The sequence below is a fragment of the Callithrix jacchus genome, chromosome 17, assembly GCF_049354715.1.
Source record: "Callithrix jacchus isolate 240 chromosome 17, calJac240_pri, whole genome shotgun sequence".
Taxonomy (NCBI): Eukaryota; Metazoa; Chordata; class Mammalia; order Primates; family Cebidae; genus Callithrix; species Callithrix jacchus.
The window spans coordinates 14,095,653-14,122,601 of NC_133518.1; the positions used below are offsets into that span (position 1 = coordinate 14,095,653).

General features: G+C 40.2%; 1 protein-coding gene across 1 annotated transcript in view; it reads left to right on the top strand.

Annotated features, from left to right (window-relative positions):
• SPATA16 (spermatogenesis associated 16) overlaps window positions 1-26,949 on the top strand; it is a 253,666-nt gene that overhangs the window by 205,246 nt on the left and 21,471 nt on the right. The window contains exons 7-10 of the mRNA XM_035278772.3: window positions 6,068-6,214; window positions 7,224-7,336; window positions 18,013-18,177; window positions 20,711-20,794. Of these exons, the coding sequence (XP_035134663.3) occupies window positions 6,068-6,214; window positions 7,224-7,336; window positions 18,013-18,177; window positions 20,711-20,794 (509 nt within the window). The remainder of the gene's footprint in view (window positions 1-6,067; window positions 6,215-7,223; window positions 7,337-18,012; window positions 18,178-20,710; window positions 20,795-26,949) is intronic.

Sequence of the window (26,949 nt, forward strand, 5' to 3'; positions counted from 1 at the left end):
ACTGCACTCCAGCATAAGTGACAGAGTGAGACCCTGTCTCCAAAAATAAAGCCCAAAATCTAAAACAAACACAAAAGATGTGATTTTCAAGAGGATTAAGATTTCTCAGGGTGTTAAGACATGCCCCTATGAAACAGGAGATTCACTCTGGATTGAATATAAATGTTGAGAGATTGAGCCGGGCACGGTGGCATGTGCCTGCAGTCCCAGCTACTTGGGAGGTGGGAGGATCGCTTGAGACCAGGATTTCTGGGCTGCAGTGCACTACGATCAGGTGTCCGCATTAAGTTCGGCATCAATATGATGACCTCCTGGGAGTGGGGACCACCAGGTTGCCTAAGGAGGGGTAAACCGGCCCAGGTCGGAAATGGAGCAGGTCATAACTCCCATGCTCAGTAGCAGGATCGCGCCTGTGAAAAGCCACTGCACTCCAGCCTGGGCAACATAGTGAAACCTTGTCTCTTAAAAAATAAAATAAAATCGAATAAAGAGATTGAATGCAGGATGCTGTAATAGGATCTAGCTTATAGGAAACCCTCTATGAGCTAGATGGGACTTAGACACATCTGGAAGGATAGATCAACTGAATAAAGGAAAAAATGAGACTAGGTAGTTGTTTCTGAGTGGAGAATCACAAGCAGAAGTTCAGAGGCCAGATAAGCACAGGCAGTGAAATCAGCAGAGGTGGTTGTAAAGTTTAGTAGTAGAGAAAATGGAAGAATCATGGATAGTTTGTAAAGCAGATGTGCACTGCTGAGAGCTTTGAATGCCAGGCAAGGAAAAGTCCCCAGAGTTCCTGAGGAAGGACGTGACAGTGAAAGAGGCAGGTGATGTTTCAAGAATACTCGTTGAGTGGTGATGTGGCGATGTATTGGCATGAAGCAACACTGGTAACCGTGAGACTGGCTGGGAAACGCTTCAATAATCCAGATACCATATGATGAGAAATTTGACCAAGGTCATAGCAATGACAACGCAGAGAAACAGGCTGATATGGAATGTATTGCAATGTGCAGGTTTAATTAATTTTTGAGACTCATTAAATGGGGAATAAGATGAAGGAAAAGTCAAATTTTTAAGCCAGAATAAATGGGTGAATAATGGCTATCCTCATAACAGACTGGCTAAAATAAAGGAAAAGAGAAGTTGTAGAGATTATGAAAATCACTTTTGAGGAACATATTTGCTCTATTTTAAGTAACTTTTGGAATGATGAGCAAATAGCAATGTCCCAGTAGGTATTTGGAAATGCTGTGTTGGAATTTGGCAAAGATTTTCAGCTGTGACTATAGCTTTGATGTCCAATTTTTTGGTTAAAAATAGTAGCCAAAGACACAAGAGTAGAGATATTCCCAAGGGTGTATGTATGAAGAGAATATCAATGAGCTGGGGACAGCTGTGAGAAGCACGAATGAGAAGGCAGGAGGAAACAGGACCGGCGTGTGTGTGTGTGTGTGTGTGTGTGTGTGTGTGTGTGTGTGTGTCAGAGAGAGAGAGAGAGAGAGAGAGACTACTACAGAACTCCAGGAAGATGATTTTAAGGAAGCAACAATAAAACCAAAAAGTCCAGAAGCCAGAATAGCTCGAGGACTTGCAAGGTGGTCAATTTCAGCCTTCCGGAGTACAATAAAATATTTCTGAAGAAGGGAAAACTGTTTACCTCTTTCAGTTTCTTTTCCCCCAGATGAAAGTTTGACATCTTTCATCTGGGGGAAAGGAAATTGAAAGATAATGTTTTCATGAGAAATTTAATCTGCATAAACTATCTTTGGTATTATTTTTTAAAGCATCCACTTTGCTACTGGTAAAAATGTGGAACCGTGTCACACATGCAAACTGATTTTTTTAACAATAAATTCCGTTATAGTCATATAAATTTCATCTCCAATTGAGATAAATTGTAAAGGAATGATGCATTAAAAGATCTGTTTCTCCCAAGTTTCTTTTGACATGACAGAAGCAAAGAAGACGTTTTTTAACCAATTCTACTTTCCTGCAGAAGGATAACATAATCTGGTTACCTTTTATATCCATCAGAGGCACAGGGCTTTTCGGACATAGGTAGACGTTTATGAGCACAAAATTGAGAACGATTAGCACTCAAATTAATGTTACATGAGAGTCAACATCTGGTAAGTGTGCCGTCAATTTGGGTCATAGAACGCCTGCTAGGCTAAATGTTCATACAAGAGCAGTTCACCCTGCATACAAATGAAAAAAGAATGATACCGAAAAAATTTTTTTTCCAAATGTAACTGTATGTATATAGAAGCCGCTTACATTTAAAAACTTCAAATGAAAGTTAATAACGGGTCAAATACTCACAGGATGAAGCATACAGGATTGGAAGGAAAAGAGAATATTTACATTTTTGCAAGCATGTTTTATAATAAGCTATAATATAGTACTGACAGTTTCTATTTTATATAATCACTGCCAGTATTAGTATTGTTCTACTCTTTATCAAATATTGAAGGACAAGAAGAGGTTAACCACTCAAAGTCTTGATGCTAGGTATCTATATAAGAGAGTCCTCAAACAGCAGGCTGGTTTTGGCTATAGGGCTGCACCAGAAAATGCCAAATATCAAGGTTACTCAGCTGCCTTTTCACACAATCCAGTTATTGTCAACTTCAGTAAAACTACTAAGCTCTTCCCCTGCTAATATTTCAGCAGGATATTCGCTTGCAAACACAAGTGCGTCTGTGATTATCAGCTGCAGATTTCAAAAGCAAAGAAACTTCCTACACTTTTGAAATTTAAAAGCAGCAATCACATTTTTACCTTGTTTATAAAATGAGCCATACTTTTTTAAAAAAAAAGGCATTTTGTAACACAAACACCAACTAAAGAAGCATCTAATACTGCAGTCTGCATGTTGAAATGCCTAAAAGTCACTCTGTTCGTTTGAGAACTCTTGAACATTTGCTGTAGTTTTTAGATAGTGTTTACCGGCATTTGTATGGCATGTTTCCCATCCGTTTTTATACCATGACCCTAGACCGTCACAGGGACAGTTTTCAGTGGTAAACCTTTGTACTTTGGCATCCAGCTGCCCGATTTTTAGTTCTGGCCCCTATGCTCAGTGTGTGGTCTCGGGCGACTTCGTAACCTCTTTATCATCTGTTGGGTGTGCCTGATAATATGCCCAGCTCCCCACTCCGTGATTGAAAAAGATAATCCTGATAATGTGTATGGCACAGAAGTGCCAGATGAATATTAGCCCTCATTAACAGTAAGAGATGACCTCGGTCCTAAGTCACCAAAGAAAAACTAAAGAATGTTTAGGATTAATATGTTTTTGCTCTGTGTTTGCATTTCAAAGGCATTTTGTGATATTTTATTTTTTATTGCATTTTAGGTTTTGGGGTACATGTGAAGAACATGCAAGATTGTTGCATAAGTACACATGTGACAGTGTGATTTGCTACCTTCCTCCCCTTTACCTATATCTGGCATTTCTCCCCATGCTGTCTCTCCCCAACTCCCCACTCCCTGCTGTCCCTCCTCTATTTCCCCTCAACAGACCCCAGTGTGTAGTGCTCCCCTCCCTGTGTCCATGCCTTCCCATTGTTCAAAATAAATTCAAAGATTTATTTTAAATCTTTCCATAATCAGCAGATATTTTAACTCTCAACTTGACAGACATACACTATTTACTTACCCAAACTGTGACACATAACCTTCTGCAGTGTTTTCCTGTTTTGAAAAACTGAGGTTCTGTGGAGAAGCTCAAGGTGGCGACTCTGAGTAGGGCATAGAACAGGGTACAGTATAAGGGTGGGTAATCAGTGTGTCAGGATTCAAACAGAATGCCCTACTTTTTATTGGATTTTAATATTGGGCTTGTCAGAAATTTTAGTTTGAAGAAAAGGTTCTGCAGCTTAAAAAGGGCGGTGTTGTTAAAGGAAACACTCATGGTAGCAGGGCGCGGTGGCTCATGCCTGTAAACCCCAGCGCTTTGGGATGCTGAGGCGAGTGGGAGTCTGAGACCAGCCTGGCCAAAAAGATGAAACTGTCACTACTAAAAACACAAAAACTAGCCAGGCATGGTGGCGAGTGCTTAATCTCAGCTACTCCAAAGGCTGAAGCAGGAGAATCTCTTGCACCCGGGAGGTGGAGGTTGCAGCGAGCTAAGATCCTGCCGTTGCACTCCAGCCACGGCAACAAGAGCGAAACCCCATCTCAAAACAAACAAAAAAACCAATCATGGTGTACTGTCTTGTTTTTAAAAGAAGTATTACAGATAAATAGTGAAGGCTATATTCAAACCATTACCATTTGAGTTCTGAGTCTAAGTTAAAATCTTGCCTTTAACTAAACCATCATTCAACAATATTTGGGATTTTGCCTTTTCCCCTTTCAGGCAGTGTTAGACAAAGAGGGCTTATTAAACCTCTCTTTTCATCATCCTTCATTTGAGAAATCTACTTTAATAAACTGACATCTCGGCCAGGCGCGGTGGTTCACGCCTGTAATCCCAGCACTTTGGGAGGCAGAGGCGGGTGGATCACGAGGTCAAGAGATCAAGACCATCCTGGTCAACATGGTGAAACCTCGTCTCTACTAAAAATACAAAAAAATTAGTTGGGCATGGTGGCACGTGCCTGTAATTCCAGCTACTGAGGAGGCTGAGGCAGGAGAATTGCCTGATCCCAGGAGGTGGAGGTTGCAGTGAGCCGAGATCGCGCCATTGCACTCCAGCCTGGGTAACAAGAGTGAAACTCCATCTAAAAAAAATAAAATAAAATAAACTGATATCTCATTACTCAAAATGGAAATGAATGAAGTGAGTCTTGCCTCCAGGTCCCTGAGTGGCTAGCCTTTGGCTTTCAATTCTGGTTCCTGTGTTTGCTCAGTATGTGATCTTGGGCAAGTTTGTAACCTCTTGAAGCACCAGTCTTATCATCTGTAAGGTGGGCCTTTATCCCTACCCCAAAAGTGATCCAGTGCCAAGTAATCTTGAAGAAGAGTGTGGTGGCTGTGCCTGTGGTGTCTGGACTACCTGGTTGTGAATCCGGCTTCGCCCTCTTTGGAGCTGTGCTCTCGGGTAACTGACTTCCCATCTGTGCCCCTCAACCTCTTACTCATAAAGGGGGGCAATAGCACCAATCTTGTGAAGTTACTGTGTGGAATTCAAAAAACAGTGCACACATAACTCTTAGAAAACAAGTGCTCAGTAAATATTAGCTCTTACGGTCATTAAGAATTGAGTCTATTTTAGAACCATCTTCATGACAAGAATTATTTCTAAGTCTAATTATAATAGTGCATTTATCATATTTATCATTTTAAATTTCTCCTATGGCTATATGAAGGATGGGAACTAAATTACTTAGCTTTATATTTAAATTCTCACTTGGTAATTTTTCTCTTTTTTTTCTTTTTTTTATAACTAACATTATTTCCTTACATCTTAAGCTATGAAGAGACAAATCAAATTCTCGGCCAGGCAGGTGGCTCACACCTGTAATCCCAGCACTTTGGGAGGCCAAGGAGGGTGGATCACCTGAGATCAGGAGTTCAAGACCAGCCTGGCCAACATGGTGAAAACCCATCTCTACCAAAAATACAAAAATTAGCTGGGTGTGGTGATGGGCACCTGTAATTCCAGCAACTTAGTAAGCTGAGGTGGGAGAATCACTTGATCTCAGGAAGTGGAGGTTGCAGTGAGCCGAGATTACGTTCTTACACTCCAGAGCCTGGACAACAAGAGCAAGACTCCGTCTAAAAAAAAATCAAATTCTCTTGAAAAGAGTCACAGCTAAAAATATTAAGCCTGCAAGCTGGTCCTGAATGTCTCTTATTCTGCAGATGGAGAAAGATAACCATGTAATCTAGCTGTATTTTATTGTTATGCTCTGTGTATGCTTAGATTACTAAGAAAAGTATAATGAAATATGACTTTGATGTTACCTATTTGACCATTTGATACACATAATTTTACACATGATTTGTTTATATTTATCACTCTTCCAAGTTCAGTTCCTGAAATCTGTGGGGGGAAAGCCCTAAAACTATGGAAACTGTAACAAAGCCTCTTAGTTCCCTTTCTGTCATCTTTCAGATCTTCAGGCACTCCACACGTTGCCTCAGACAGCTAACTGGTCATCTTTTCCTCCTCAACAATATCTCTTGACTCTTGGGTTCAAAAACAAAGAAGATGGAAAATTTTTGGAAAAAATAACAAGTAGGAGGCTGCCGGTATTCACAGGTAAATCATCTGAAGTTACAGGGTTTAGCATATAGCAGGGCCTGTGATGAGTTTGGGGCCCCCAAAAAATGTTTAAGTTAAAATGAACTCCTAATCATCTTTGCGGGTGAGTTACCAATACCTGGAATTCTGGTTCCAGGAACTCTTTCCCCCAAGAACATACACAATCCCGGAATATCCACCTGACTCAGTCTAATCCTTTTACCCCACCCCCCACTATCGCCAAAGCCTAATCAGAGGACACTTAATACTAATTTTCTTCATAATCAATTAGCAAAGGTAGAAGAAAATTATGCAATGAAATTATTCTATGGAATTAAAAATATAGCCAATGACAATCTTAAATTAGTTGTATTATCTGTTGTGTTAATGTCTGTTCCCCTCTTTTCTTATGTAATTAGCTAAGAGCTTAGATCTCTTGGAGAGTATTAGTTAAATGGTGTTCAGTAATCGCGGTTGAAACTTTCAAAAATCAAAATATTCACATGCAGTTGAAATCTCAAACTTACGTGCTGAATTCATGACCAGGTTAAATCTATTCCTGCAGCTATAACCACATAATTAAGAACTGTGTTTTGTCTGGCACTGTAGCCTCTGAGGCTTATCTGAACTTCGAGCTACATTCAAAGTCAATGGATCTGCACACTTGAATAATACCTAGGAGGAACAAGACAAGAATCAGACACATTTATGACAACATTTTTCCCCAACTCAGGAAAAACATACTCTGAAGAGATAGGTGAATTGTTATAGGCTGTCTCTTAGATCTCTCAATCAAGAAACACAACAAAATAAATAAATGACAGTTTCTAAAGGGCAGCATCTCCTCGGCCTTTCTCCCCATAGATCTTTTCTTGTTACACATATGGTCTACGGATGGGACTGGTTTCTATACTAAAGATTTCATACCTATTAATATTGAGAGATCTGTTTATAGCTTGCTAAAGAAAACATTTTAAAATGGAAGTCTGGAGAAAATAGTATAAAAGTTTATTGTTGCAATTTTTAGAGCATAAAACTCCTTTCGGTTCGCTGACCAGAGAAGATACCGTGAGGCAAATGGAGACAATGGGGAAGCGAATCTTGCCAATACTGGATTTTATTAGAGGCACCCAACTGAATGTAGGTATATGAGTTTTTTATATTTGTCCAATGTACAAATTTTAGAGAATTCTAGAAGTATATAAGGCTGACGTGGCAAATAGTGCAGGTGCTGGGGGATTTGGGAAACATTCACAGAAAATCTCACTTGCAAAAACAAGCAAATTTTAGCTAATGATTTTATTTCTTTTATTCTAAAACATACTATAATGCTACACTTTGCAATTTCAAGCACTTATTAGGGTAGTGTCTCTTTAAAGAGCCTTTTCTTTATGCCTTCCTGATATCTAATTCAACACTGCAAAGAATTTCCCATTTCAAATCAATAACAAAATTTTAGCGAGCACAATGGTTTCTCTATTTCACTTATTGAGCTATTGCATATAACCATCTCATTACTACCCAAGAATTCAGAGCTTTTCAAGCTAGTGCCTCTGTACCACACTGATGAATTGGATGCTTCTCTAAACATTGGCAATTGATCTTTATATAGCCATAAGGTAAATTATCTAATCTCTTTCTATGTTTCAGGAAAAATATGCCTTTCCTACTTTTCAGTCTTAAAGAGCCCAAAATAAGACTTGAATTACACTGCTATTTTACAAAATTTAAGCCACTGTACTGAAAGTGTATAAAGAGAACTTCTCATTAACAGGCTATAAAGGCTGCAGATTTCTCCTCTTTTAATATTTTTGAAAAGGCTTATAAGTTGGAAATGTTAAAGAATTTCCTTCCTGTTCCCTCTTTTGTGTTACATCATTGATTTGATGTTCTTACCTTACAAGGGGAACCAAGGGGGTCATCACAAACAGCTACTTAACATCTGTTCAGCAGTTTATCTGCTCAATAACATCATTCAGCATTTTACAAAAGCTATAAAACACCTAATCTATTTGCATGATTTGCAATTCTATGCATTGGAAATACAAAAGCACATTTTTGCTGATGTTCCTACCACAAAGCTACCCCTCCCCACAACCATGTTTCAGTGCTCTCCCTATATTTCTATTAATAAAAAATCCATCTCTATCTTAGCCATAACAAAACACCATCCAGGCCGGGTGCAGTGGCTCATGCCTGTAATCCCAACACTTTGGGAGGCCGAGGCGGGTGGATCACGAGGTCAGGAGATCAAGACCACCCTGACCAACATGGTGAAACCCTGTCTCTACTAAAAAATACAAAAATTAGCTGGGCGTGGTGGTGCAGGCTTGTAGTCCCAGCTACTCGGGAGGCAGAGGCAGGAGAATTGCTTGAACCCAGGAGGCAGAGACTGCAGTGAGCTGAGATTGCGCCATTGCACTCCAACTTGGCACCTGGCGACAGAGTGAGACTCTGTCTTATAAAAAAAAAAAAATCCTAAAGACCCACACCCACACCCATCATTACCCTCATGGTCAGGTCCATGCAAGCAGAGAAAGCTTTGCTAACAAGAACCATCACTGTCTAGCATTATTTCATCTCACCTGTGCACAGCTGGCCTAGCAGAGCCAGTGTGCTGGGTGCTGTGGAGGTGATCTGCCTGTGGCCTGGCTCTTTGTTTTTAGTTTTTCGTATTTTGCTTTTTTAGACACAGAGTCTCACTCTGTCACCCTGGTTGGAGGGCAGTGGTGCAGTCTTGGCTTATTGCAACCTCCCCAGGGTTCAAATGATTCTCGTGCCTTAGCCTCCCAAGTAGCTGGATTACAGCGTTTGCCACCACACCTGGCTGCCTTTTTTTATTTTTAGTAGAGACAGGGTTTTGCCATGTTGGCCAAGCTGGTCTTGAACTCCTGGCCTCTAGTGATCTACCTGCCTTGGCCTCACAAAGTGCTGGGATTACAGGCATAAGCCACCATGCCTGGCCAGGCCCGGCTCTTTAAAGAAAGGCCTGCCTTACCTTGTCACTTATCAGGAAACTGACCACATCATCTGTTACCAGCTCAGATCCCACAATGTTAACATAGGTTAGGCCTAACTAGGCATTATGCACTTTTTCAATGTTCTTAACTCATTTTCTTATCACCTTTTAAAGCGTATTATGGCCACTTGGAAATCTGTTTAGACATGTATCTTTTATGTGCCTATAAAGGAGACTTTAAAACCATAATTAATGAGATTCTTAACATCTAATTAATAATTCAGTCTTCTTATATTGAGTCTCAGTACCACTTTTCTGACTGCAAGGAATTTCATCAACTTTCCTGTGTTCACTTTTAAGGGAAATAACAGTTTTTGGAAGATTGTTTCAAAGAGTTTAATGCAACTGAAGTGAGCAAGGCTGAAAGTGCCCAGGGATCACAAACATATCTAAATATCAGCTACTATGTGTTAAAAACATGTGCTTTGAATGAAGAACCCCCCTCCCCAAACAGGCTTTGTGTGAGCAACATGGCTGTTTATTCACCTGGGTGCAGGTGGGCTAAGGCTGAAAAGGGCCTTAGCGAAGGGCGGTGGGATAGGAGTTGGTTTTATAGGTTGGGGCAAGTCTTTTGGGAGCAGACAGGGGTGTCATGGGGCAGGAGAAAGGAGTATACATTACCATAAGTTCAGTTACAATGGTGGGTGGGGTAAGGCTAAGAGTAGTTAAGATGTCGGGTGGGGTGAGGAGTAATCACACTATCATAATAACAGTTAAGATGGCAGGGTGGAATGAGGAGTATTCACACTATCATAATAACAGTTAAGATGTCAGCTGGGGTGAGGAGTATTCACACTCTCATAATAACAGTTAAGATATCAGCTGGGGTAAGGAGTATTCACACTATCATAATAACAGTTAAGATGGCAGGGTGGAATGAGGGGTATTCACACTATCATAATAACAGTTAAGATGGCAGGGTGGGGTGAGGGGTATTCACACTATCATAATAACAGTTAAGATGTCAGGGTGGGGAGAGGAGTATTCACACTATCATAATAACAGTTAAGATGGCAGGGTGGGGTGAGGAGTATTCACACTATCATAATAACAGTTAAGATGGCAGGCTGGGTTGAGGAGTATTCACACTATCATAATAACAGTTAAGATGGCAGGGTGGAGTGAGGAGTATTCACACTATCATAATAACAGTTAATATGTCAGGGTGGGGTGAGGAGTATTCACACTATCATAATAACAGTTAAGATGGCAGGGTGGGGAGAGGAGTATTCACACTATCATAATAACAGTTAAGATGTCAGCTGGGGTGAGGAGTATTCACACTATCATAATAACAGTTAAGATGGCAGGGTGGGGAGAGGAGTATTCACACTATCATAATAACAGTTAAGATGGCAGGGTGGGGTGAGGAGTATTCACACTATCATAATAACAGTTAAGATGGCAGGCTGGGTTGAGGAGTATTCACACTATCATAATAACAGTTAAGATGGCAGGGTGGGGTGAGGAGTGTTCACACTATCATAATAACAGTTAAGATGGCAGGGTGGGGAGAGGAGTGTTCACACTATCATAATAACAGTTAAGATGGCAGGGTGGGGAGAGGAGTATTCACACTACCATAATAACAGTTAAGATGGCAGGGTGGGGAGAGGAGTATTCACACTATCATAATAACAGTTAAGATGGCAGGGTGGGGTGAGGAGTATTCACACTATCATAATAACAGTTAAGATGGCAGGGTGGGGAGAAGAGTATTCACACTATCATAATAACATTTAAGATGGCAGGTTGGGGTGAGGGGAATCTTTTGTCTGGGGGAAGCTGAAGATCAGGGATAATGGCAAATGCAGGCGTGGGGGGGAGGGGGAGGGGGTGGGGAGCAGAAGGGCGGTGGTGATCAGCTGAAGCAGGCAGGACTTTAGACTTTCTGGGTCCAGGCTTGCACATGGAGGCCTGACACTACGTTTCTTATTGTTTGCCCAGCCACAGCTTCATAAAGCAGGATTGATAAAATTGGCTGCAAAGGTAACTTAGCTTAATGAAGCAAGTAATGAATTGGTGACTAGAAATTATTCCTTCATGGTACCATTAATGGTAACCCAAGCAGCCGTCAGTAGTGTTTTTAAGACCATTCAAGGTGTTCTTTTTCTCTGGTCAGATATCAGATGCCATTCACTTGAATATTAGGCATATTGAATTGTCATTATTTGATACCCTCTTTGCGATGCCTGTAGACAAAGACTTTTGCCCAAGGCCAAAGTAACCTAGGACAGTCAGTTAACCTCTGAACTGCTTTTTTCTCCTTAAAAAATAGGCTGATAACTGCCAGGCCCACTTCACAGAGTTGTTGTGAACCATAAGTACATAATTCATGTTCTTGAAGTATTAAGCATTTTAGCTTTAATTATTTCTATTGCTGTTAGTTTGCTTCGACAAAAAGACTGTTTTACAGACCTTTTTTTTTTCTTTATACAAGCTGTGTACTTTGAAGTTACATATGTTTCTTTGAATGTGAAGATTGCACTCATGTCCTATGAATTTCGGATCTGTTTCCTTCTCCTACGTTCCTTTGATCACTGATTTGCTCAGATCCCTTCACCCAGGCAGGATTTGAGATGCCATCTCCAGCCATGAACTGGAGTCAGGACTGCAGTCTGGTTGACAGCAGGCTCTGACCATGAGCTGAGCAGCCTCACATGTCTTGGTAGAACAGAACCAATATCCAAGGCATTTCCAGTAGAAGACAGTGAGTGACCAGTGTCTTGGGCAATAAATTTATCTTAAAGAATTTTAGATTTTTCAGTCCTTTTTAATACTGGTGACTAAGGCTGTAGTTTACATTTCTGTTGTCTGTTTCAAACAGACAACTCTTTACCTTAGTACAATGTCACGTTGTCATCAAGGCCTAATGGCTAAGAAAAAAATGCCTATAATCCCAGCACTTAGGGAGGCAGAAGTGGAATGACAGCTTGAGCCAAGAAATTCAAGATCTGACTGGACAAATATACTGAGACCCCATCTCCCCAAAAAGGAAAAAAATTTAAAAGTGGAACTAATGGCTAGGAAGTATACTTTACATCATACCATATATGTTCAGAGATTGTTAAGTCATTCGGACAATGTTATTTAATGGAAATGGACTTGGAATGTGAAAATACAATGCATTCATTCTTCAGCATTCATAACAGTAGGAGACCCAAAAGATGATACTAGTTCTTGACGTAACACCATGACCAGAATCAGTAACACAGTGTTTAAGTATTATCGCATTAATACTGTCACATAAATAATGACAAATATGTAGGTTTCTAAACAATAGTTAGAAAATACCAAGAACTCTTATGATCGATTCCCTAAACATATTGAATATCTAGTCGTCTTGTAAATATTAGGTTTATAATACCTACCTAATATCTAATTAGAAAAAAGTTAACTTAGCAATAATACATTAAATTATAATATCATAGGGAATATTTTTTTGGGCTGCTCTAATTTTCAATTTTTCTTCATTAAACTAAAAGATCCATGTGTTTGTTCTCCAGAAATTACGTATAAAGAGATAGTATAGCAACGTACTCTCAACAGAAGCATTTTAAATATAAAGTGAGTAAAATTTTTTTCTAAAGCTAACAAAACAATCTTGCTTCCAAACCCTTGAAATATTTGATAGTCGAGAAGTTTTTTTCTTTTTTTTTTTTTTGAGACAGAGTCTTGCTCTGTCACCAGGCGCCAGGCTGGAGTGCAGTGGCGCAGTCTTGGCTCACTGCAACCTCCGCCTCCTGTGTTCAAGTAATTCTCCTGCCTCAGCCTCCCGAGTAGCTGGGACTACAGGCGTGCACCACCACGCCCAGCTAATTAAGAAGTTTTCTTTACTCAAACATATCTTTTTTAAAATACAGAGCAGTCCTGGTCATTAACTAGGTGCTGATTGCATGCAGGAATCTCCACTTTGGAACTAGGGCTTAGGAAAAGCACATGCATAGTCTCTGCAATTTAAAAAGCATTTCCCATCACATTATCTAATTTGACCCTCACAATTTGGTGACATTGTGTCACTTTCATTTTACCAATGAGGAGTCTATGGCTCAGAGAAGTGACATATTCAGGCTTAAACCACCAGGGTTCAAAATCAGAGCTTCAGAATATTGTTCCAATATTCTTTCACTAAATCATATTACATTTCTTTGATTTAAAAGTATGATCCTTGCCAGAGGCAAAACATGCATAACACAACATAGGAATGATTTCCATAGCTGGATTCAGTTTTTTTAAAAATGAACATATAAGCCAGGTGCAGTGGCTCACACCTGTAATCCCAGCACTTTGGTAGGCCGAGTTGGGCCAATCACTTGAGGCCAGGAGTTCAAGACCAGCCTGACCAACATGGTAAAACTCCATCTCTATTAAAAAAGCACACACGGTGTGAAAGTTCTTCTTCAAAGTTTGTATCTTAGAGTACATTATAAGAAGTTACAGTCTTGCTCTCTGGCCATGATCTGCTATTAGCATACACATATGCTCATGTATTCTCTAAATCAACAACTTCTTAAATCAGCTACCTTGACTCACTCCAGCATATCTGAACAGGACTGGGCAAGCTCCAAACCCTGGTGCATGCCATTCCTTATTTGGAAACCTTCCTGACCTTCTCCTAACTAGCTTCCTCTTTTTCCTTGTCTATTCAGAAAATGTCCATGTTTTTAGCCAGTGGGGTCAAGCATAGAATGTGAGGTCCTGTTCCAGCCAATGGAAACTGGACATAGCAGTAGAGCAATTGCATCAGGTGATGAAAGTTATAAATGTCCCTATCTCTGTTGTTCAGGTGTGCTCTCATGGCAAGACTGCCAGCGAGTTGCACCCTTTCTGCAGGAAGTAAACTAGCCTTGCCGAGTGATCTACTGCTAGGTGTGCATTTTTTCCGACATTATAAACGCATTTACAACACACACACACACACACACACACACACACACACACACACAATAGCCAGATGTGGTGGTTCATGCCTGTGGTCCCAGCTACTTGGGAGGCTGAGACAGGAGAATCACTTGAACCCGGGAGGCGGAGGTTGCAGTGGGCCGAGATTGTGCCGCTGCACTCCAGCGTAGGTGACAGAGCGAGACACCAACTCAAAAACAAAAAAGCTTCCTAGAGAACATGAATTTTCAACTCTTGCTATGAGGTGGTGGATACAGTTGGTGAAGACCTCTCCCGGTCTCAGGGAGTTTCCATGTGTCAAACAATGATTCTCCTTACGCTTCTTTCACTCCTTTCCTTATCTTTGTAAATACTCTCCTAGGTCCACAACACATGGCCAAACAAGGATGATTCCAGCATTTTGACAGTTATAAACTGCAATATGATCCACCTTCCCGGTGACTTCTTCTTTTTTTTGTTTTTGAGACAGAATCTTGCTCTGTCACCCAGCCTAGAGTACAATGGCACAATCTCACTGCAACCTCCGCCTCCCAGGTTGAAGCAATCTCCTGCCTCAGCCTCCCGAGTAGCTGGGATTACAGGCATCGGCCACCATGCCCAGATAATTTTTGTATTTTTAGTAGAGACAGGGTTTCACCATGTTGGTCAGGCTGGTGGCAAACTCCTGACCTTGTGATCCGCCCACCTCAGCCTTCTAAAGTGCTGGGATACAGGTGTAAGCCACCGCGTCTAGCCCGTGACTTCTAATGCTACTGAATATCAACACCATGTAGCCAGCAGCCTTGCTGTCGTGGTATTTTTCATTCTCTGGATTTTTGTCCTAATTATTTCACATGCTACTGGATGGCACTGTGCTTTTCCATTCATTAATTTTATTGGCGGCTGTCAGTTTCAAACCTTATGTCCTGTGCTTCCTGGGCTAAGTGTTAAAGAGTTAAAATCATCACATCTCTTGCCATGCATGAAGCCGCCTTCACAGGATGACTTGCCAAAAAATGACCTAACTAACCATGTTTTTAATACCTCATTAATTTTACTTTTAATTTCTTCCAAGTGAAGCGTAAAAAATGTTTACACATGCACATTTGAAATGAACAATAATAAGTGTTTCCTACCTCTATTTTGCAATTAATGTTTCTATGTTATGCCAAATGGAAATGCATCCGAAAAGCTTGGACTCTGCTCTTCAGCAATATTATATAGTGCCACTTATTTGCCAAATATTTATTTGTAACTGCTATTAAATCTTGACAGTTCTCTGACTGAAGCCTTCACTTGAGCTTGCTAATACCTAGCCCTCATTGTACCTGTGTGAGGTTTTAGCTTCAATGTGGCCACTTCATTACACTCTCTCCAGCAGCTAAGAAGCCCTTAGGTCATTCCTGCAGTCTCACTGGGAGGGCTACCTGCCTTTGGATTTAGTCTTTGTTAGCATTAGATATTTAAGCTAATTCCTATTTTTTATTATTTTCTTAATTTCCTTAAAGCAAGAGTTTTAAAACATTTCTGCCGCATTAGATGTCAATTCTATTTCTTTTCCACTTTGTCTTTCAAAAACCCCTATCTTGGATAGGTCGAAGATTAATCTACAGTGCCCTGATAACTAACCAAAGCTGCATTTGGCTTCAGGAGGATGGGTGACTGTTAGCAGCCAACTCTGTTCTTTCCCTGGTATCTTATTCAAATAGAGCACTTCCTGTTTTGTTATGCATCCAACGTTCAGGCTAACAAAGAACTGTTTTTATTTTCCTGGTGTTTTGGAAAATCACACTGATAGATTATGTTCCTGAGCAGCCTGCCGTTGCTTCTGCTCTTTAGGGTTGAATCACTACACCGCTTTCCTGCAGCTAGCCCTCTTGTTCATTGTAAAGGACAAAGAAAGCATTTGCTGAATGAAAACTGTTTCTCCTCCAACTTGCTTTCCTCTATTTGACAGAATGCTATTGTTTAGCTAAATGATTAAACTGAATGGGTAGGCTAGCTTTTTCATTAATTCAGGAAGGAAACCCAAATCTACCACTTGCAATCACCAATCATAGGTTTATAGATTTTCAGGTAAATGATTCATCAGAAAGAACAAATTAGTGGAAGAAGACATTCGTTGAACAGCATAAATAGGTATTAAAAGCAGATCCAGCACAACGGTACCTAACCTTTATTTATTTCCAAGATTCTAGAAAAAATATCACCTTCCAGAAGTTGCTGTCAATCAGAATATGAGTATGGCCTTTCAAAAAGAAGTGCTTTCTAATTTTAAGTTGAAGTTCAATCATATGCATTTCTAGCAATTTTTCTCCTTAAAGGAGATTCTCTTAAGAAAGTGACGTTACATGTCTGCCTTCTCTAATTTCTGGAAGAAATTCTGTTTCATAAGTAGGCACAAAACGAAACAATCTTTACTCAGATACTAAGCTTTAAGGTGGTGGTTTGTTCTCAAACTTCTGTTTGAGATATTTGAATATGTGGCAAGGCACCTAGCTGAAATTTGTATTTCTAGGTCCACATCACAAGAGACTGTGATTGAGTGAGGCCCAGCACTCATTTGCTAACTGTCAAGTCCACAAGCAAGGGGAGTGATTCTGGTGTAGGCAGTCCAGGGGATCCCTGCCATAAAGGGGCACCTGGTCACCTCCCTTCTCTTCTGAGCACCAGGACATAAAATGCAATTGCCATTCTAAGTCCTCTTTTGAATTCTCATTTCTCATACCCTCCAAATACAGCAGCAACTCAAGGCTTTTATGTTAACTCTTAAATATACCCAGGTCAAAAGTACTTTTTCTTAAAGATAAACTTGAGCATTTTGTGATTAACTTTGTCTCTTCTATCAAGTATTACAATTTATATTAAACTTTTTTTTTTGAGATAGAGTCTCGCTCTGCCACCCAGACTGGAGTGCAGTAGCATGATTTCAGGTCACTGTAACCTCCGCCTCCCAGGTTCAAGTGATTCTCTTGTCTCAGCCTCTCAAGTAGCTGGGATTACAGGCATGGGCCACCATGCCTGGCTAATTTTTGTATTTTTAGTAAACACAGGGTTTCACCATATTGGCCAGGCTGGTCTCAAACTCCTGACCTCAGGTGATCCACCCGCCTCAGCCTCCGAAAGTGCTGGGATTACAGGCGTGAGCTACTGCACGTGGCCTAAATGTTTTATAGAAGGTAATGTCTCCTCTTTTGTGGATGATGGGCCACTTTTTCCTAAGTGTGTCCCATCTTAAGCAAGCCCAAAATGCCAATAGAAGCATGGGACTTGGCAGTCCTTACAAAGGCACGGCACACAGTAGTCTGGGTCAAGATGGAACGTGTTACTGAAATGGTCCTAACAGACAGGGTGAAGCTAGTCAACAGGAAGAGGAGACTGTGCAAGACCATGCCATAAGAACTGGGGATAAAAGCAGAGCTAGACGTTTCGCAGAAGCCATTGGGGTAAACAGAATTCGGCTTATACAACATTTGTCAACATTCAACTTGCATTAAAAATTTTACTTTCAGATAAACAAGATAGTAGGCGGCTCTTAGCTCTTATGATGTTTTGGTAATGTAGATAAAGGCACCCCTTCTAGGCAGACACAGCTCTGTGGGATCACCTCTGGGTTAGTGGAGTACAGATTCACATTCATCCCCTCTTTTCCCCTCAGCCTAGCTCCCTAATGCAAGACAATCAGCAAGCCCATCTCAACGGTTCTCCAAAGGGCTCCCTTTTGTGTATATTTACCTACTGGAAAAAAAGGGGTATATGACGATTCTGTAAAATGATAGAAGGAAACATGTATTGGTACTAGATTCCATTGTTTCAAAAGATGTAAATACATTATCACGAGCCCTGACTTCCATCCCTGGGGAGAGGTCTACTTCCGTGGTTTTGTTCTAAAACATTTCTTTTACTTTGCGACTAGGGGCGTTTTCCTGCATGCTCAGGTGTTGTGGAGAAGTTGCAATATGCCAGCCTCCTCAGCCAGCTGCAGAGAGTAAAGGAGCAGTCCCAGGTGATTAATCAAGCAATGGCAGAGCTGGCAACCATTCCCTACCTACAGGACCTCAGTCAACAGGAGGCGGAATTGGTAAGTAGTTTTCTGTGTTGAAGGGTTTCGTGGGCCCAGAGCCAACAGAAAAGTGATATGGTCTTGAAAAAAAAACATCGTGCTTATAAATGTAGTCTGAGGGCAAACTCCCCAACCCCCATGAACCATTCTAATGACGAACCTGAAAAACGTAGAAAGGTGTGTTTCTGCTTTTTATTTGCTCACATTAACTAGCTTCCATCATGACAGCAAAAACTTTATGATGTGTAGAAACAGAGAAAAGGGCCAGTTATTTATATTGTATGTCAGGCTTCTTGTTTTTGGTAAAATGAGATTGTTCCCTAAACTCCAAGGTATATCAGTACATGATTGTCTTTTAGAACAAGTGAGAGGACAAAAGAGTGATTGCCGTATAGAAAAATGACCCTACAGAATCATCTTTAGAGTTTCTTAATCACTTCTAGGGTTAAAATATGTATTGGCAGAGCCAACACTAGTACATTTAGATAAATCAACGAAAGTTTTTTATGTATCTAGTCAAATAGTTGGTTTTTTAAACTGAATTGACCACTTAATTCAGAAAAACAGACACTTCAGCCACACACAGACCCAGGCAAAACTGGGGAAGGGATGTCTCACAGAAATAGTCTTCAGATAGATGTGCCTATTATAACCATAATTAATATTAGAAATGATAGCACCTCATTTGAAAAACAATTACTAAAGAGTGCGCTGCTCATTCAGGAAAAGGTAAAATTTACTCTATATGGAGATCTTCATGTGCTGTAGGAAAGGCCCTTTACTTTGAAGCTTTAATTGAGAGTAGCTAAAACTAATTATAGCCCTGAATTGAATTCACAGAGCAACGATGAGAACAGCCCAAACTGATTACCTGTAATTTTCAGACAACTAAAGAACCCCTCCCTCTTTGAGCTGTTTAAGATTTAATCAAGAAACGAGCTGCCAACATTTATAATGTTCATCTAAACTTGCTAAAAGCATGTTAAATAAATACTGATATTCAGAGTAAGCATACGAAATCGTATGACTAGCCAAATAATAAAACTATGCATACTAAAGGTGAAAACTATGAAATAAGTCTATGAATCAAGGAATTTCCAAGTCAAAACTGGCAATAATACTTTCTAAACCTTTATGGTTGTGTGCGAAAGAACCCTTTCTAAAAGACTGTGTTTATCCTGCCATTCATAAGGCACTCAGAAGTATAGTAAGTATGGAGCTTTCAAGGTGCATATTATAGCCAATTTTACATGATTAATGCTCCTCTGAGATAAGAGGAAGCAAAGAAAATGTTAATTTAAGAAGCCGGCAAAATGTTGATCCTGTCTTCCTGAAAAGCACATTCAAAATTTAAATGAAAAATACAGGGGAGTTTTCTGCACTTAAGTCTTCTTAATCATACATCTATGTTTCGTTTTGGTTTTTATTTTCACTGGAAATGCTTATTTTTCAAAATTTACACAGACAGCCCCAAACTAGCATTATTGACATTTTTTAAAGTGCAATTTTTCTCTATTTGAAACCTGAGAAAATGAAATTTCACTGGATACTTTTGTACCTATATACCCACCAGAAAAAATTTAGATATATATGGAGGTATATCTGTGTACCAAATATTTAAAAATCTTGTAAGGTTTTCATGATCTTCAATAACAGATTTTACCTTGCAACTTCCAAGTGTGGGTTAACCTAGATAATTAATCCTAGTAATACTTGGTATGGTGCTATCTAAACAGCCACTGTTTAATAGAAGATTTGTAAGTGACTCAATTCTCTCTCCCCCTGCTTATTCTCTGAAATATCTACACCAAAGAAAGATTATCTAAGGGTCCATACTGTTTGATGTGATAGTGAACTGAACTGGTATTTTTTAAGAACTTTTTTAACCTTTGACTATCACATGGCTTGACATAATTCACTTCATTTTTGTGGCCACGTGTACAGGATAGTTTCACCTTAGAGTACAGCAGGTGCCTTTTGGGGCAAAGGTTAGAATGTTTAAAGCTTGCCTTTGAATGGGACCTAAAAATAAAACATTTTTTAAAACTTGGCTATTTCAAAATTTTAACAAAGAAAAGAATAGTAAAAGAAGTTAAATGAGCTAGCTTCAAGAGGCAATAAAACGGCGCAATTCTAGTATTGTCCTCTGGTGAGCTTTTGTATGATGCCTGGAATTATGATACATTAGCCTCAGGAGAAAACGGTAAAACGCATTCATGTATTACATGCCATTTCCTGAGAGAACTAACTACTGCCTTCATTCTTTACAGCCCAGGTCTGTTTTTCACAAAACATCAACACTTACTGCATTAAAACCTGTATGTTTTCTACAAATTTTCAAGAAGAATCTTTTCATTGTTTCAGTATTTTATATCTGCAATAATATTCAGCAATGACAAGCAGAGATGAGGTGGCAATATTCATTGCAGGAAAGATGAGTAATAAAATCATCAGCGTACAAATGATTTTTTAATTAGGTTTTAATCTGTGTATTTGGAGAAGTTATTTCTGTGTGAATTCCACACTGATAATTTTTATCTTGGTGCCACAGCTGCAGTCACTAATGGCAGATGCTATGGACACCCTTGAAGGAAGAAGAAACGATAAAGAACGTGCGTGGAATACAATCCAAAAGGTAAAACTTTGAGCTGAAGGAAAAAGATCTATTATTCTCAAGGAAACTGTCCATCTTGGGTCAAATCTGTTTGGAGGATAAAAGGAATCAGAGTTCTTCGGGTTGGTTTTTGTTTGTTTTTTCTTTTTAAAATAGATGCAGCTCTCTCCCTGGAAGTGTGACCAAAATCAAATATGGATTTATTTAATCTGCTGCTTTTCCAACAGACTGTGTTCATATGCTTTCACGATTTTTCTTCATTATCATGCGCATTTTCATATTCTATTTTCATGATCTGCGACTTCGTTCTCGGTTTTATAATTTTGTAAAGCCCTTTCATCAGTGTTTTAGTCCACTCCCCGACTGTATTTCTACTTTTTTCACTTGAGGAATAATGACTGCATTTCAGGGAACTACAAAGAAACTAGCATATTGATGTTTTTAGTAAAGGAGTAACATACTGGTTGTTAGAAATAGAGGAACATCCGTCATTGGCTACTGGGGTTTAAATGCTGCAAGTATCAAGATGCAGCTGGAGCCAAGTGGTACCCAGGAAACTTGTGTGACCTGATAGGACCCTCTGAAAATGTAGAACTTAGTAATGTTGGGTCTCCAGTCAAGCTCCAAGTAGTGAGTTCTGATCAATCAACTCCTCCAATCCTGGTAAGAACCCACCAGGGGATACTGGCTTCAGGAGATGTGGAACAAATGGAAGAACCTTCTGTTTAAAAGCCAATCCTAAAGGATGCTGGAGCACCTGAGGAAGCACGTGTCTTTTGTAGTCAACTCAGAGGCCCGGTGATATATGCTGGTCCTTGAACAGCATGGTGGTTAGGAACACAGTAAAAAATCTACATTTGGCTTTTGGCTCCCTAAAAATTTAACTACCAATAGCCTACTATTGACTGAAAGCCTTATGATAACATAAAGAGTTGATTCACACTGTTAAGTTGTTGAGAAATGTTATTGAGAAAAAAAAAGTTGATTCACACATATTGTATTATATATACATATTATGTACTGTATTCTTACAATAACATAAACTAGAAAAAAAGAAAGTGTTATTAAGACAATCATAATGAAGAGAAAATATATTTACTCTTCATTCAGTGGAAGTGAAGGTCTTCGCCCTGTCTTTATGTTGGATAGGCTGAGGAGGTGATTGGTCTTGCTGTCTCAGGGCTGGCAAAGGCAGAAGATAATGTGTCTATAAATGGACCTACACAGTTCAAATCCATGTTGCCCAGGAGTCCTCTGTATGTACAAAAAAGCAGAAACTGACTGTCAGCAAATATGTGTTGAATACGTATCTACCATGCCAGAAAAAAGTTAGATATTGGGAATATTGTGCTGGGCAAGACTGGTCTGCCTGTATGGTCCTTATGATCTAGAGAGCTACTTATGCGCTAACTGAATATTATGGAATAAAGGGAATGTTCAGTGATCTATGGAAACAAATGTCGGAATAGCCTTGTCTGGGAGGTCAGAAACACTGTCACTAAGAAAATTATATTTAGACAACATTTAAAGAATATGTAGTGGTTTTCCAGGTAAAAAGGGGATAATATTTCTAAACAGAGGGAGCGCTTTGTACCAAGGGTGTTTTTAAAAAAAGCACGGCCACCTGGCTATATCGTATTTTTTGGTAGAGTTGGGGTTTCACCACATTGGTCAGGTTGCTCTTAAACTCCTGACCTCAGTGATCTGCCTGCCTCAGCCTTCCAAAATGCTGGGATTATAGGCATGAGCCACGGCGCCTGGCCCAATTATTTTAATGAATATATTTGCAAAACCTAAATTAAAACATAAAACAACAGTCAAACGTAACAGAATATATATGGAGAAACTGAGCTAAGGAGAAGTAATTCATGAATTGTAGAAGTTTTTTGATTAATGTAAATCCAATTAAATAAGAGTCAAATAATAAAAGTCAAATAAAAATAACCTGATTTCGGCCAGGCACAGTGGCTCACGCCTATAATCCCAGCACTGCGGGAGGCCGAGGTGGGTGGATCACGAGGTCAAGAGATCGAGACCATCCTGGTCAACATGGTGAAACCCCATCTCTACTAAAAATACAAAAAATTAGCTGGGCATGGTGGTGCGCGCCTGTAGTCCCAGCTACTCGGGAGGCTGAGGCAGGAGAATTGCCTGAACCCAGGAGGTGGAGGCTGCAGTGAGCCGAGATCACGCCATTGCACTCCAGCCTGGGTGACAAGAGCGAAACTCGGTCTCAAAAAAAAAAAAATGACCTGATTTTATTGTGAAGTCAAATAATAAAAACTACATGATTATCTCAAAAAAAAAAAAAAGAAAAGAAAAGAAAACATGGCACATTCAAAAACTAACCGAAAAGTAAAGAAGATATTTCCAAATGAACTGCAGAAGCAGGAGAAATTACAGAAGGACTTACACATTAAGTTTGGAATGTTTTAGAGTATATTTAACTAGAAAATGTTTTTAAGACATCTTTAGGGCTGTGGTGGGGAGAACAGATTGAGGGGCTACAGAAATGTGGGGAAGTCAGTTATAAAGCAGAGATCATCGTCCAGGTGAGATATGCTGGTGTCTTGGTTTAGGGTTGTAGGCACAGAAAAGAAGAGAAGCAGACGGATCAAAGAAGCATTCAGAAAGCCACATCTATAGGCCTTGTTCAGCTGGTAGGATGTGGGAGGTGAGAGAATAGAAAAGGTTAAGAATGATGCCCAGATACTCGCTTGAGCCCTTGGGGAGGGAATAGGGAAAGGTTTGCTTGTGCCATTTTCTAAGGAAGAAGACACTGTAGGAGGACACTTCTGGCCAAGAATATAAACTCCTTTAGGGTTCAGTTGGGAGAAAGAAACCGTGCCAGATATAGGAATGGAAATTTAATATAAAGAATGGTCAAATAACTTATGGAGTTATTAATTAGGTGAGTGAAGAGGCAAAAGGGAAAAATAAGTTATTACAAAGAAAGCCATTAAAGAAAGCAACTAGCGTGTCTTAGGGCTGGGGAATCAAGGGAAGTTGAAATGGCTAAAACTCAGGACCTTGGAGCAGGGACCTTACCAAGCCAAAGCTCAGACCACCGACTAGAAGGGGCTGCTCAGCTTATCAGTGTCCCTCAGTGTCCCTAAGCTTGGAGTCCTGAAGGGCTGGGACCCAAACCTCCAAGGCGGGGCCACTAACCTACTGGTTCTGAGGGAAGTGATAGGGGAGGTGGGTAGTAATGGATGTGGTTTGTAACTTTTGGAGAAACTAGATTTGGCTGCTACTGCAGAAAGGAAAGTATGTTTCTGATTGAAGTTTTGTTGAGATACTCCCAGGAACCCAAAAGGGGACAGAAATAAAAAAAGAAGCAAGTTCCCTCTTTCTCCTCTAATGCCGTCTACTGACAGAATCTAACAGCTGGCAAAAAAAAAAAAAGAAATGGAACTGCGGACTCCCAGCCATAGTTATCACATAGTGATTCTATTTTATTTGGATTTGGAGTTGCAAGACTCTAGGTTAACAACTAGCACAAAAATGCCTTGAACATCGGGTGCTGGCAAGACACCCAACAGGAAATACAAAAGCCTGGGGTTCTAGATAGAAGACTTAATAAAGATAGATATCTCTTAGTCATTGGCAAATTGTCATTAGCTGAAATCATGGCTTAGAAAAAGTATAATAGAATAAGGACAGAAGAAGGACTTGAGGAGCACATTTCAAACTTAGGAGGAGACACCTGTGACAGACACTGAGAAGGACTGGCAAGGGGACTTAGAGATACAGCAGCCAAATGTGATCCTGATGAGGCTCAAGCAATATCATCACATGTCTCTGTGGGCTATAGAAATAGTTGTTTAGAACAGGGGTCGACAAACCAGTCTGCAGGTCAAATATATCATGTTATCTATCTTTGTCAATAAAGTTTATTTCACGCAGCCATGCCGTTTAATTACATATTATCTAGGTCAACTTGGCTGAGTTAAGCAGTTAAGCAGTTGAAAACTGTAATAGCTCACAAAGCCTAAAATATTTACTATCTAGCACCATCAGAAAACATTTGCTGGCTGTGCGCGGGGGCTCACGCCTGTAATCCCAGCACTTTGGGAGGCGGAGGCAGAGGCAGGCGGATCACAAGTTCCAGGAGTTTGAGACCAGCCTGACCAACATGGTGAAATCTCGACTCTACTAAAAATATAAAAATTAGCCAGGGGTGGTGTTGTGTGCCTGTAATCCCAGCTACTCAGGAGGCTGAGGCAGGAGAATCGCTTGAACCCAGGAGACAGAGGTTTCAGTGAGCCAAGATCGCGCCACTGCATTCCAGCCTGGGTGACAGAGCAAGACTTCATATAAAAAAAAAAGCATTTGATGTACTCTGGTGTAAAGCATTACCGCTCCCAAAAAACTGCATTTGTGGAGTAAATATTTGTATTTTAAAATCCAAGTGGTAATAGAACAATAATCCAATTATTAACTTCTAGGGACCAGCTAAAAAGGTAGAATAAGGTAGACCATGACATCTGTCTATGTCATGTAAACTACCGCTGATTTCACCTCACTTGAAATATATTTGATACCCATGTTCATAGAAGCACATCCTGTGATGGATTTGTCATGATTTTGCCACTATTGTAGTTGCTGTCTATTGCTGTATTACAGCCCAAATCACTCCCAATGTAGCAGTTTAAAACAAGTCAGAATTATCTCACAGTTAGTTCTATGGGTTGATCAGACTCCTGTAGGTGGCTCTTACTCAATGCCTCTCATGCAGTTCAGTTAAATGGCTTCCATATGGCCCGGTGCAGTGACTCACACCTATAATCCCAGCACTTTGGAAGACCGAGGCAGGTGGATCATGAGTTCAAGAGCTCAAGACCATCCTGGTCAACATGGTGAAACCCCATCTCTTCTAAAAAAATACAAAAATTAGCTGGGCATGGTGGTGCACACCTGTAGTCCCAGCTACTCAGAAGGCTGAGGCAGGAGAATTGCCTGAACCCAGGAGGCGGAGGTTGTGGTGAGCCAAGATCACACCATTGCACTCCAGCCTGGGTAACAAGAGCGAAACGCCATCTCAAAAACAAAAACAAAAAAGGCTTCCATGCATGGGGCTGGAGTCCTCTAAAGGCTAGAATGGACTGAACTTCAGATGGTTCACTTAAGTGGCTTACGGTTGACACTAATAACCCTAGGTAGTTGACTGGAGTACCTAAATATGGCCTCTCCATATGAATTAGGCTTTAAACAGCATGGTAGCTTAGTTTCAAGAAGGGGAGTATTTTAAGAGAAAGGTAGTAGAAACCATCAATCCCCTTAAAGGGTAAGGCCAGAACTGGCACAGCAACTCCCACCACATTCTAATCAAAACAGTCACAGACCAGCTTATGTTCCAAGGGATGGAGAAATCAATCCACCTCCTCTCAATGAAGGAGTAATATGTGCAATCAATGAGAGAATAAAATGATGGCATCATCTTGGAAACAATGTACAATAGCATGGCTGGGCTGTGTGTCCCAGGCTAGAAATCATACCTTCAAGCAAGCCGGAGGACAGTAGAGTCAAGGCCTCCAAGGCTGAAACACAGTACAGCCACTCTACCCAACCACTGGGTATCTAGAAAGGCTTACTGGTGAGCAGCCAGTCTTTCCAAATTAAAAGCCCTGATAATGATCATCACTTTCTAAATGAGAGGTCTTGAGGAAGATGTAAATGGGAAGGAACAGGGTGCCAAATTTTTCCCAAGGGCTTTTAATTTGGTTAATGTGACTCTACAAAAGATGATCGTATCACTTTCAGACAATTCCGGTAGCAAGTAAGTAATTTCCTTTTACTGCTACCAAGTTAATTTGAGTGTGCAGAAAAAAAATAATTAAAAAAAAAAAAACCTAATTGTACAAGCTACACTGTGTTCTGAGCCCAGTCGAAGTTGATATCAGCATCACCACCTCTGAGATCTGTTATCTGTAATAGAAACAGCTGTTGTACCTAATGAAGACACTTGAAATTTTCATCTGAAGCAGCAGAATTATAGCAGAACCTCCTAGTTCCACAGAGTTAAAGGGTCTGTCAGAATCCCCATTACCTAACACAATTTTCAGGGCCCTACTTTGTTGTAGGTCTATAAAAAGCCTATCAAGATGAAATCTGATTCATGAGAGCTGACCTCCTGTCTACATTTTGTTTTCTTTGAAGTTTCTCTAAGAGACCAG